Consider the following 13,065-nt stretch of genomic DNA (forward strand, 5'->3'; position numbering starts at 1 on the left):
CACCAAACTCCCTGGATCTTTTTCCCATATACCACTAGTTAGCCAGGTGTCCCCCACCTTATATTTATGTAGCTGGTTCTTCCTGCCCAAGTGCAGTCCCTATTTTGTCCCACAGTCCTTATCCAGCCAAGCCTCTCATGACCTGCCATGATCTTTTCCTGGAGAACAGAATGTGGAGAGGGTTGCTGGTTTGGTGGAGTCCAACCATCACTTCAGATGGTGTTGTCCAAAACCACAGACTTTTTGGGAGGAAGTTGCCATCGTAAAGTTGCCACAATAGCTGCCACTACTTGGATGAACCCTTAGAACTTTCACAGAGCCATAACCACACTTGCCTCTCTCCAGGGAGGGTTAGTCAAGACTGGAGTGTGCCATGTTGATGCCACCACTGGAAGGTCCCTCAAGGACTTTAAGCGGTCGTGTCCAACAACTCACCCGCCCATCGTTCCTGAAGGATGCCCCAACACATGTTCTGACAGGGACTGTCCCTGGTGTTGGACAATATATGTCCGATAATCAATTAACAGACGCACAACATATAATGAACAAAAGCAAATGAAAGCAATGAAAGCAAATACAGTTGTACCTCGATTCTGGAATGTCTCTGTTGATGAACGTTTTGGAACCCGAACGCTGAAAACCCAGAAGTAAATGCTTCCATTTTTTAACGTGCCTCAGAGGTCAAATGGATTCTGTTGTGTGTTTTTTCAAATTTCTCAGTTGAATTTACAGACAGCCCTTTGCACCTTGGAACTCAAATGGTCTTCAGGAACGGATTACGTTCGAGAACCAAGGTAGCACTGTAGTTAGGAGTTTTAAAACTGTGAATGTATAGCGTAGGTCTGAAGCACAAGATGTAACACCTATGCTAGTTAGGGAAAGCAGTGGGTGGTGTAGAGATGTAGTGAAGGAAGCATCCTTGGTACAACATAACACAATGCATGGGATCTCCAAACTGCCGTCATAAAATCCAGGTATCAATAGGATAAAGACCAATCGCAGTTCAAGATTAAATGTCAACCTCACACTTGTCTTACAACAACTAAATCAAAATGAAAGACGCTTAACTTGTAACTGGGGGTCACTCCTTGATCTTCGGTACAAAAAGACCACATGCCCAGTGGACAGAAGATGACCTGCTGCTAGCAGAAATGTGCTATGCAAATAATATCATATACCTTTTGTATTTTGGATCCATTATATTTTGTACCTCAGCTTTCCAAATACAGTGGTACCTCAGGTTAATAACTTAATTCGTTCTGGAGGTCTGTTCTTAACCTGAAACTGTTCTTAACCTGAGGTACCACTTTAGCTAATGGGGCCTCCCGCTGCCGCTGCCATTGCTGCTGCCGCCACCGCACGATTTATGTTCTCATCCTGAAGCAAAGTTCTTAACCTGAGGTACTATTTCTGGGTTAGCAGAGTCTATAACCTGAAGTGTCTGTAACCTGAAGCATCTGTAACCTGAGGTACCACTGTAGAAGGCTAAAAAATATTCAGAATTAAATTGTGCTTTTAAATTTCAATTGCTTGCCTGTAGTTGACATGGTCTTGGTAGTGGCGCCCGCCCTGTGGAACACCATCCCTTCAGATGTGAAGGAAATAAGCAGCTATCTTCTCTTTAAAAGACATCTGAAGGCAACCCTGTTTAGGGAAGTTTTTTATATTTAATGCTGTATTGTTTTTAACACTCCATTGGAAGCCGCCCAGAGTGGCTGGGGAAACTCAGCCAGATGGGCAGGGTATAAATAATAAATTATTATTATTATTCTGGGTGGAACTGCTGGATTTGAATAACTGCGAGATAGCAGTCCATGTTCCAAATTTAGTCTCAGAAGAAGAAAAATCCAATAATTTGAGGGATGGGGTGCTCATCCACTTAACTGAAGAAGTTCCCCAGAAGTCATTTAGCCCAGGGCTTAAAGGGGACAGAACATGATTGTCATTTGTAGAATTCCAAAGATACTCATGAAAGTCATTTTTGTGCATGAGAGTATTATGGAAGTGGAGTAAGCAATAACTAAACTAGATATTTTCCTGGACTTCTGCTATATGTGGAATGCTGATTGGCTGCCTGCCAGTCCCAATCAGGGAGGAGCAGAAGCTGAATGGGAACTCTGGAATGTTCTGCATCAAAGCGGAAGGTGGTTGGAGCCGTTGAAGGAAGGAACATCAGCAGGAAGAAGCTGAGGCGGAGAGAAGACAAAGGACTCCGGGAGGCACCACGGTATCCAAAAGGGGAAAGGGGATAAGTCGCCCGTAGTCAGCTGCCTTTTTCTAAGGCCATTGGTTGTCTTGCCCCATGTGCTGTTTAGCCCAACTGGCAACAGCTGCCCAGGATCCCTGGAAAAGAGAGGTCTTTCTAGGCTTCCTGCTGGAGATGCTTCTGGTGAGAAATACTGTGGATTGAACTAGAGCCTTTTGCATGAAGTATGTCACTAAGCTAGAATTCAGAAGGCCCCAGCTGCCCCATTACAGTGGGACAAAAGCAGTCTGCTTCTCTCCCACTGTATATCCAGGGAATAGGAGATTCCATGTCTATAAATGAAGTGAGGACAGGATGCCAGAGAACTTTTCATGTCTACTCCCTTGTATAATGAAGAGCTTGATATGACTGCTCTGTAAACGGTAGGTTTGTCTCAAGACATTATTTTAACAGCCTAATCCATTAAATGGTCACTTAGAAGAACTCCAGGATGAGACACCACTCAAAATGAGGAGATAAGATGGCAGCTAAGAATAAGGTCCTGTCAACAAAAAGAGGTGAGCTTCTGCAGACTGCTACTCTGATTTGGTTTTTGACCACTAAATTCTTTCATAGAAGTTGTGCTAACTGTCTACTCCTTTATATGGTTCTGAACGCAGGATGACATAAGGCACCAATCCAAATGAGCAGTTAAAATGGTGAGAGGCCTGACATTCACAGAACGTAAGTTGTTCCTACTTTTTCCTCTTCAATGCAATACCGGAAGGCAGAGTTTCTGTACGTCTTAGAAGGGAGACCCTGAGCCTTCCTTTCTGCAGAGTTTGGGGATGATATCTCAAGTGGCAGAAAAATGGAACCTGGTATCTAAATGGTGGTGAAGACCATTCCCCACCCCTACCCTGGGAACATTTGTGCCAAGTTTGGCAACAATGTTTCAAGAAATGGCAAAACCTATGTAAATCCCAATTCTGTCTTCCATGGCGTTAGCTACCCCTCCCAGTTTGGTGTCATCTGCCAATTTGATGAGCATCTCCTCAATTCCTTCAGCCAAGTTGTTTATAAAGTTGTTGAACAACAACGGGCCCAGGACAGAATCCCGTGGCACCCCCCCTTGTCACTTTTCCCCAGGATGACAAGGAACCATTAAAAAATAGTCCAGTAGTACCTTAGAGACCAACTAAGTTTGTACTGGATATAAGCTTTTGTGTGCATGCACACTTCTTCAGATACACTGAAGCAGAAGTCACTAGATCCTTATATATCTGCATACTATCCCTTGCTTTTTCCTGTAGAACTAATTGCAGTCGTTAACAGTCATCAACAGTTTTTCCATACCCATTAAGTCAATCACCCATCTCCCACTACCCTTCTGAGAAAAACCCCACCCCACCCTCCCACTGTATATAAGGGTCTGGTGACTTCTGCTTCAGTGTATCTGAAGAAGTATGCATGCACACAAAAGCTTATACCCAGAACAAACTTAGTTGGTCTCTAAGGTGCTACTGGACTATTTTTTAATTTTTTATTTCGACAGTGTCAGACCAACATGGCTACCTACCTGAATCAGGGAACCATTAGTGAGCACTATTTCGGTTCAGTCAGTCAACCGGCTACAAATCCCCCTAACAGTTACCTCATTCAACCCACACTTTACCAGTTTTCTCACAAGAATAACATGGGGAACTTTGTCAAAAGCCTTACTGAAATCAAGATACACCATGTTCACATCATTCCCCTGATCCACCAAGCTTGTTACTCCATTAAAAAAAAAGACATGAGATTTGTCTGGCGGAGTAGAGCTGAAAACTGAATTCCTGCAGGATCATCACTCACTACGATTTTGCTCCTGAGCTACAAGTTTTTCAGGAATTTACCCTACTGGGATTTAGCTGCTATCACACAAAGGCTTTTTTGCAAGTTTTCACTGATGTTCAAGTAAATTACATACTATGTGACCCAACACCACAATGCAGCTTCAAGAACCAGTGTGGCTTCCAGATCCAATGCAGCTTCCAGATCCAATGTGGCTTCCAAATCCAATGTGGCTTCTAGATCCAATGTCTCTTCCAGATCTAATGTGGCATCCAGGTCAATACTAAAACGCAGACGAAAACCACCTCCCAGAAAAGGTATGTATGCAGCACACATAGAACTGGTTCATAGCCTAGACAAGGAACACACTGGAAAGGAAAAGTGGGAGAGCAACAGGAGGCATGTGTGACCAGTCGTAGTGGAGAGGGCTGGAGAAAAGCCAGCCATGCTCTGTCAGTCCAGCAGGCTCGTTTAGCCAAGCAAACTAGTGCTATGCCAGCCTCAGGCTGTGTTCTCCCCTGATCCACAATGTGGTAAGGATTTACCTCTCTACCACTGCTCCTCGCCCAGGTGAGGGAACAAACCTTTAAATAAACATGCAACAAAGAGAATATCAAGCCAAGCATCCTGTAGGGACCTCGTTTATTAAAGCTATTTGGCAATAGGACAGCCTTCGCTCTGCTGGGAGAAAGGGAGGAGAAGTGTGCTCTGTTGATCCTCATTGATCTTGCACTGCTTTTCACTACCATCAACTATGGTATTCTTCCGGAGGGACTGACTGAGCTGGGATTGAGTGGCACTGCTATTCAATGGTTCTAGTCCTGCTTGGGTGACTGTGCTTGGGGAGTTCTGTTCAGCACCATGGAGCCTTCAACGCGGGGTTCCTCAAAGTTCAGTTTCATTCCCCCATGCGGAGTAGAGTCATCCAGATTTTGGAGTGTGTTGTGAGAAATGCTGATGACACACAGCTCTATCTCCCCTTTACATTTGCAGCTTTGGCAGTTGACATACTAGACCGATGCCTGGCCTCAGTAATGGACTAGATGAGAGCCAATAAACAGAAGTTTAATCCAGACAAGACTGAGGTGCAGTCAGTGGGTGGTTCCCTAGACAGGATGCGTGGGATATGGCCTGCTCTGGATGGGGTTAGACTCCCTCTGAAGGAGTACTTCTGGATCCATTACTGTCACTTGAAATGAAACTTAAAGCAGATTTTCTTTCTTTCTTTTTGTCCATCAAGGAAAACTTGCTGCTGTTTTGCATGAGATAAAAGAGTTCTTTCTCTCTTCCATTGGTACATTTATTGTAGTGATGCTGTGCCTGGTCCTGTTTTTTGCTGCATTTGGAGCAGTTAGTCTGTGTAAGTCTAGGCTGTGTAGCCTTTAGCATTATCCTGGTTGGCTTTACATCAGTATAAAGAACACTTTCAAAAGTGTCACCATAATCCAACCACAGCTAAGCCTTTTTACCTCCCATTGATTCCAATGCGTAAGGTAAGGATGTGGCTAAATCTCACCCATTCAAATAAATGCCTTTTTCTTGCCCCTCAATAACTGCTTAGCTGCTCCAGAGACTTTTTAGGCCAACATTATGAAGCAACCTGTGCAGTCACTTGTCCTACCTTGCAACTCCCTGTTAGTCTTTCTTTCTATCTTTGCATGCTGGGTAAGAGCTTGCTTCTCTTAAAGAGACTGTCACAGGTTCTGCAGGATATCTCACGGGCAAACAAAAGAGGTCTTCAAGTCATCTAGGAAGCCATCCTCCCTCTCTGACCTTCTCCCTAGCCCTAGATGAGTAGAAGAAAGTTGTCAAAGGACAGGGAAATCATATTGATTTCTGAGTGCAATCAGATGTTTGTGTGTGTCTCCTTTTAAAAGTCTAAGCCCTTCATGTGTTACTTATTCATTTGTGGGATGAATTTAAGGGTCTGGTATTGACCTAGGAAGTCTTCACTGACTTGGGTCTGAAGGACACATTGTCTTGTACAACCTGCTCAGGTCCCAAATCTTGGACATAGGAGTGGATTGTCTCATTGTCCCACTGTCCATTAGGTGGCATGACAGAAAAGAGCCTTCTGTGTGGTAGCACCCTGATTGTGAAATGTCCTAGCTCTGGAATTATATAATGCATCAACACTTGCCATTTTGGCACCTGGTTAATATCTGTTTGTTTTCCAGATATACTGGTGGGAATATTAGGCATTTTCTGGGTATTGGTGAGGAATATTAGGTTTTCTGCTTCCAGTGAGAATTTTGAGGGCACGTGGTGGGCTGGGCTGGAGGGGACAGGAAAGCTTCCTTGTCCATACAGAAGTCCATTTCACCAGTGGCACTGCGGCACTGGATATGACCCTAACTCTGAGCTTTTACTTTATCTCATTTATTTAATGTTGTTACGAGATGTTGTAACCTGGCCTTTATTTATCCACATTGATTTTATTCAATTTATAGACCACCCTTCACAGGGTGATCTACAGGTTTCATTTTAATGCAGTTTTATTACTGGAATGGTACCCACTCTACTCCCTGATGCTTCATTAAACACTTTTGCTTTGAGATGGGAATAGCCTTAAAAAATTGCTAACACACGGGGAGCCTTGATTCCAAATCAGCCGCAGCAATTCTGGGGTGGAGGTACTGTCGCATCAGCTGACTCACCATTTCTTTCCCTTCTAACTCTTCCATAGATATTCATAAACGGGATCACAAAACACCTGAAATAGATTTAGCAATGAAAACTATAAGGGACTTCATGATCAAAGAGAAACCATCCCTCCAAGGAAGGAATGGTAAGGAAGGTGTCATAGTCCATACACTTAGGGCCACTCCTTGCCCCTGCTCCAGCAGGAGGTATTTCCCCATAGAAGAGCTTCTTTGCTTTCCACCTGGCCAGACTCACCAGCCCCACTGAAGAGGCCGGAGGAACATTGCCCGGCTGTGGGGCATGAAGGCCACTCCCTGCAAGACCCTTTCCACCAGGCCTAGGGGGCTGGGCCCACATTCACCAGCCCTACTATGTTAAATATGTGGTCTGTAGTTGACCTCCTTTGTAATGTTTTATTTTGAAATCTTTAAGATAATATTTTAGTTTTCTGCTATGTTGCTTTGACTGTATACTCTATATTTGACTTTCTTCAGATTGTTTGATTTATGTTTTATTGATTTAATATGCTGTAAACCACTTGAGATTTTTCTTAAAAATACAAAGCGTTATGGAGGGGGGGTCAGATCAATACTCAGCAGATTACAGACCACCCTGAATGCTAGAATGTGGCCAGTCACAAGTTATAGGGAAACAGCCTTTTTATAGAGTTGAATAGCTGTTTGAGATCTCACTGACCTGAATTATCCTAACCTTTCAGATTCTGAAATACTTGCTGAAGCTGAGAAGTTAGCAGGTGAATTGCTTGTATGGGCAGACAGAGCAAATGAAGTCCAGTCTGCAATCAGTAAGTTATTCTTAAGATGGTGATGCTAAGAAATCAGAGGATAGGGGGACCCATGTACTGAAAGCCCCTCATCTGCACAGCTGTTGAAGGTATAAAGGTCCCACCATCCTCTAGAATCTATCAATTCCTCTTTGAGAAAAAGACCAAGCAACTCGAGGGAGAAATTTGGATTAGAGTTTTGTGACTTTGGATTTTTGTGGCTGTGGGAATTGATAAACTCCTCCTTGAATGGATTCCTAATTGGTGGCGGAAGTTGGCTGAATTCTGGGAGTTTGGGATATGAAGACTGAAGTGCCTCACCCTCCATATGAGGTGAACAGGGACCCCTCCAAGCTTAGACCTCGGGTCATTGTGCCTCAAATTGGGATTTGCTCATTATCACCCAACCACTGTGACTCTCCCCTGCCAACCATTGTTAGCAAGGCAAATGAGGAATTTGCTGGACCTTACACTCTTGACACGGACATGGGTGGCACTGTGGGTTAAACCACAGAGCCTAGGACTTGCCGACCAGAAGGTCAGTGGTTCGAATCCCCGCGACAGGGTGAGCTCCCATTGCTTGGTCCCTGCTCCTGCCAACCTAGCAGTTCGAAAGCACGTCAAATTAGATAAATAGGTACCGCTCCGGCAGGAAGGTAAACAGCATTTCCGTGCGCTGCTCTGGTTCGCCAGAAGCGGCTTAGTCATGCTGGCCCCATGAGCCGGAAGCTGTACACCGGCTCCCTTGGCCAATAAAGCGAGATGAGCGCCACAACCCCAGAGTCAGCCACAACTGGACCTAATGGTCAGGGGTCCCTTTACCCTTTACCTTTACACTCTTGACAGGGTGAGTTCCAGCAGATATCAATGTAGCTGAAATCTCCCATAACTACTATATCTCTCCTATAGCAGACACCCACAGTAAGGTCTCTGTGAAAGAAATAGAATACCTTTCTGTTACTGTTCCACTGTTTGTTAAGACTGGGAGAATTCAAAGAGGTATCAGAGAATAAGTTAGGGAGTTAGAAGAGTGTTTCGCAAACTTGGGTCCCCAGCTGTTGTTGGACTACAACTCCCATCATCCCTTGCTAGCAGGACCAGTGGTCAGGGATGATGGGAATTGTAGTTCAAAAACAGCTGGAGACCCAAGTTTGGGAAACACTGAGAAGATCGCTGCATCCCATTGAATTTGAGCTCTCTCTCAAAATGTGGTTTTTCTCACCTGGAATACACCTGGTCCTGGATGCCCTATAGTGAAGCACTTCTGACAGGCTATTTCCGGGGAGGGGAGGTTGCCAAGGTTATGCTGAATGATTACATAGGTTACAAGGAAAATGCCACCTTTAAAAACGAGGCGGGGGGGGGAGAGTTGCTTAGAGCAAGGTGTTCTGGGAACAAGAAAGGGGAAAGAGGTAGAATTCAATGTGGCTGGAGGAGGCTGCACTGACATGCAAGAATCTCATCTGAAGTATCTTGTCTAAATATGTGTCAAATAAACTATACTTCTTAACGACACTCACCTCCACTATTCCTCAATTTTCTCAATGGAAACACAACCCTGGGCAAGCAACTGGAACCTCCCAGAATCTTGCTACTGCTCAGGAAGAGATTGGGGGGTGCCACACAATCTTCATAGCATTACCAATCTGTTGATGAATGGAAACAGTGGAACAAGGAAGGAAATGGAGTACAAATGACCTGGCTAAATGTGTCCTTTATTAGAACAAATCTTTCAGAGTATTAGCTACCATGTCTTTTGCTGGATTGTAATGAAATATCAGTATGTAATTCATAATGACTTTATGGGGGGCAGGTTCTGTTAGACCTTCAGCCCAGCTCCTGCTAAATCTGCTTTTCTGCCCCCACCTTCCCACTTTCTGGCTTGGTTCAAAGATGACCTCACTTCAAATCATCGTCAAAAGTGGCAGCCATACAAAGAGGCTCTCTATTTATTTGATGATGGACTAGTTTACTGGCATGATGCAGAAAGGCTTTGTGAGAATAAAAAATCCAAACTGATTATTATTCAAAACGACAAAGAGGAGGTAAGCTAGCTGAACACTGTATATAGAAATAGCATGAATAATCCTTTGCAATTTGATGGTTTTAAGCCTTCCTGGGCAAGATACTTTGGCCATAGCTGCACCATACATTTAAAGCATGATTGTACCACTTTACGGTCATGGCATCCCCCAAAGAATCCTGGGAAGTTTGTTAAAGATACTGAGAGCTTTTTAGCAGACCTCCTATTCCCCTCACAGTGTTACAATTCCCAGAGTTCTGTGGATAGATAACCCACTTTGGAATCTGAGGGGGGAAGGGATTGTGGGAAACACCAGGGGGGCGATGATGCAAAGCCCCCGCACTTGAAACCTCTCTGGGCATCTTCCCTCTGGAGCACAGCACAGGACATTCTGTAACTCTTCAGCCCCAGTGCACAGCAGCAGCACATATCCCAAGATATGTGAACACTCAAACAGGCTTGTTTACACATTTTTGTCTACTTAAAGAAGAAGCCATGGTCCGATCAGAAAAATACAAATATTTAGGTTACAAAACTATAAAAATAAAGAAAAATTAAGTTTGCAAAACAATAATTACCATGTGGTTAGGGTAGATCAACATGTCAGTGTCCACTTATCCCCAGTGTAAATATGGCATATCGGCAAAAGTCGGAAATTGAAAGATAACTGTAATGGGAATTGGGGTTGCTTGTGCATAAATTCCAAACTGCTCCCAGCTGTTGGGGTAGCTAAACCTTTCCCTGATTTGACAGCCCTTACAAGGCGACTGTCTCAGTCACTGGCAGAATCCGTCAGTGGGCGTTCCCTGAACTTCTTCCAACATAAAAGCTGTTTGACGCCAAGTCTCCGCCTAGCCTCCCTGCGCGGAAGTCTCCTGCGCAGAGTGGGCGTGGCCAGCGGAGGTCCTGGGCTCTCCCCGCTGGACCCTGTGGAAGGGTCTTGGAGCCCTCTCTCCGAAGACCTTCCCTCCTCCCCTTCTTTCCTGGTGTCACGCCGATTTCCTTCCCCAAGGGAAGCCCTACCTCCACTCTGGGCTCCGATGTCAGTTCCCTGACAATAACTATAGCACGTACATGAAAATCGATTTCAGATTTGAAATCAGCTTTGAAAGAACATATAAGAACAGTTGAAAAATCTCATGCAACAGAAAATGGAAAACAAATTGTTCCCCAGCGTACTGTGTATCCCAAGGGAATACATTTTTTTTTGCATACCTTCAACTGTACAAAGATATACTTGTCATTTTCAATGCTGTACATGTCATGTATGTCCCGGTGCTTCTGCCCCTGTGGAACCTGCCCCAGCCATTCTGTTGGCTGAGGCCCACTCCCAGGCAGCCCTGACCCTTTCCCCTTAAAAAGCAAAATACAAACAATACAACAGCCTAACAAGATAGTAAAAGTAAAAACAAAGCCAAAAATAATTATGCTAAAATTAAACTAATCCCCACCCCAGCTAAGCAGTTGGCCCACCCCAACAGAGAGAAAGGAGAATGAATGAATGAATGAATGAATGAATGAATGACAGGGGAAAAAACACCAATCAAAGTGCAACAAATTAAAAACGCTTTTAAAACATTTAAGTGTTTAAAACCATTTTTAGCATTTGCAGCAGTGTCCCGGAGGCCTCTCTACAGTCTCTTAAACTTTGGAGGAAGCACTGAGTGTTTAAAGTGGTATGAAAACAAAAACAAAAAAATTCCTTTCAGTAGCACCTTAAAGACCAACTAAGTTAGTTCTTGGTATGAGCTTTCGTGTGCATGCACACTTCTTCAGATACACTGAAACAGAAGTTGCCAGATCCTTCTATATAGTGAGAAGGTGGGGAGGGGTATTACTCAGAAGGGTGGTGGGAATGGGTGATTGGCAGATAGCCAATCTCTCATTATACATGACAAAGCCATTTTTCACCTTCTCACCCCTTGCTTTTTCCTGTAAGACCTATTGAGCCTGTAAGAGTCGTCAACAGGCTCATCACAGCTATCTGCCAATCACCCATTCCCACCACCCTTCTGAGTAATACCCCTCACCACCTTCTCACTATATAGAAGGATCTGGCAACTTCTGTTTCAGTGTATCTGAAGAAGTGTGCATGCACACGAAAGCTCATACCAAGAACTAACTTAGTTGGTCTTTAAGGTGCTACTGGAATGGAAAAAAAATTTTGTTTTTGTTTTGACTATGGCAGACCAACACGGCTACCTATCTGTAACTAAAGTCGTATGATACTTCACAGTGCAGATGGGGCCACAATCTGGGGATGACCTGAGAGGAGATTCTGGCCTCTTATTCCTAGGAAAGACTTTCTTTTTGTGCTTTTAGCAGGAGTTCCTGGAAAATGCAATTAAAAATGAACAACATGACTTCTGGATTGGGCTATATTATACAGGCAGATGGAAATGGATAGATGAAACTGCCCTTCTCCGAGGGTGAGTCTGGAAGCAAACTTTCTCTGTTTATTACACTGTAGAAACTTTGTTAGGAATTCATTTTTTGTTCTTTATTGAAAGCTCTTCCTGTCCTTTGCCTGCATCCAGAACCCAGCAGAGTATTTTATTTCCATTGCATTTTATTTTCCATGTCCGTGGCAACAGTGTGTCCCCTTTGCCTCCCACTCAGCTCTGCTCCCCATCATTCTTTAGAAGACCAAGCAATGCTTTTTGACCTCACCTTGTTAAACTATGATAGTTTGAGGAATTCTACTGCTTCTTAAATGTTTCCTAAAGTGTAGGAATGCAGGTACACAGTGCAATTGCCATTCAAAGAGAAAGAGGGAGGCGTTCATGGTGAGTTCTGGCATCTTTTTTCTAGAAAAATAGCACTGGGTAGAAATACAGATACATAAAAGAATGCAAATTTGTCACTGCATCTTTTATTTGTTCAGTTAAAGAAGGTTGGTTTCCAGGGCGGGTGCTGAGTATATATATATATATATATATATTTTTTCCTGAAAGGAGGTGGTAGGCCACATAGGTTTGGGAGGCTCTGCTTTAAAGCCTTCCAAGTTCATGGCCATCACCACCTCCTGTTGAAGTGAGTTCCACAGGTTAATTTCATGCTGTGTGAAGAAGCCTTTTCTTCTTTTCTTTTGTCAATCCAGCTTCATTGAATGCCCTGTAATCTGAGGTTCTGAGAGATGGGAATCTCTTAATGCTGAAATAAAGTACACATCCCATGTGGATAATTTGCTTCTCACTGACTCATTGATTTGTGCTTCCTTTTCTTTTCAGTTACTGGGTAGTCGGCAAGCCAGACGACCTGCATAATAAACGGGCTTGTGGAATAAAAGCAAAGTGTGCAACACCACTGCGATGTTGGGAGAACTTTCCCCGTCTTGATCAAAAAAGAAGCATATGTAAGAAGAAGCCCGATAAACGATGGTTCAATTAAAACTCTTCGTGGACAGTGAATCGACCCACCTTTAATAGAAGCCATGGTCAATTTTCCAGATTATGGAATCAAGGGCATGGAAGAGATTAGGTCTCTGACACCAGCACTCAAAAGCCCTTTGTCAATCCTCAGGTGACCTGATTTTGCAACCTCAGATAATGGAAACTCCTGGAAAATAAAGCAAGGAGGACTCAGTCGTAGCCCACG

General features: G+C 43.8%; 1 protein-coding gene across 5 annotated transcripts; it reads left to right on the plus strand.

Moving 5' to 3' along the window:
- The first annotated feature begins 2,053 nt into the window (after positions 1 to 2,053).
- Positions 2,054 to 13,052, plus strand: LOC310742382 (uncharacterized protein). 5 transcript variants are annotated; one of them, XM_083571808.1, is made up of 10 exons: positions 2,054 to 2,227; positions 2,685 to 2,763; positions 2,866 to 2,929; positions 4,180 to 4,335; positions 5,328 to 5,378; positions 6,705 to 6,806; positions 7,380 to 7,466; positions 9,339 to 9,490; positions 11,791 to 11,897; positions 12,699 to 13,052. In XM_083571808.1, the coding sequence occupies exons 3-10, from the start codon at positions 2,902 to 2,904 to the stop codon at positions 12,856 to 12,858; spliced, it is 843 nt and encodes a 280-aa protein (XP_083427934.1). In that variant the 5' UTR covers positions 2,054 to 2,227; positions 2,685 to 2,763; positions 2,866 to 2,901; the 3' UTR covers positions 12,859 to 13,052. The 5 variants fall into 5 exon arrangements, with proteins under 5 accessions (XP_083427934.1, XP_083427935.1, XP_083427932.1 ...); XM_083571806.1 differs by having other exon boundaries at positions 2,059 to 2,227; positions 2,660 to 2,763; positions 5,259 to 5,378; XM_083571805.1 differs by having other exon boundaries at positions 2,060 to 2,227; positions 5,259 to 5,378.
- Positions 13,053 to 13,065: the final 13 nt, after the last annotated feature.

This window comes from Podarcis filfolensis (genome assembly GCF_964270895.1).
Source record: "Podarcis filfolensis genome assembly, chromosome: 9".
In the NCBI taxonomy this organism is placed as follows: Eukaryota; Metazoa; Chordata; class Lepidosauria; order Squamata; family Lacertidae; genus Podarcis; species Podarcis filfolensis.

Excerpts from the sequence above, each read along its gene's own strand:
- LOC310742382 (XM_083571806.1), top strand. The coding sequence starts at position 2,902 with ATGGTGAGAGGCCTGACATTCACAGAAC. Across the intron at positions 2,930-4,179 it reads AGGCCTGACATTCACAGAAC|CTTCAAGAACCAGTGTGGCT; the intron begins GTAAGTTGTTCC and ends ACCACAATGCAG. Across the intron at positions 7,467-9,338 it reads TGAAGTCCAGTCTGCAATCA|ATGACCTCACTTCAAATCAT; the intron begins GTAAGTTATTCT and ends CTTGGTTCAAAG.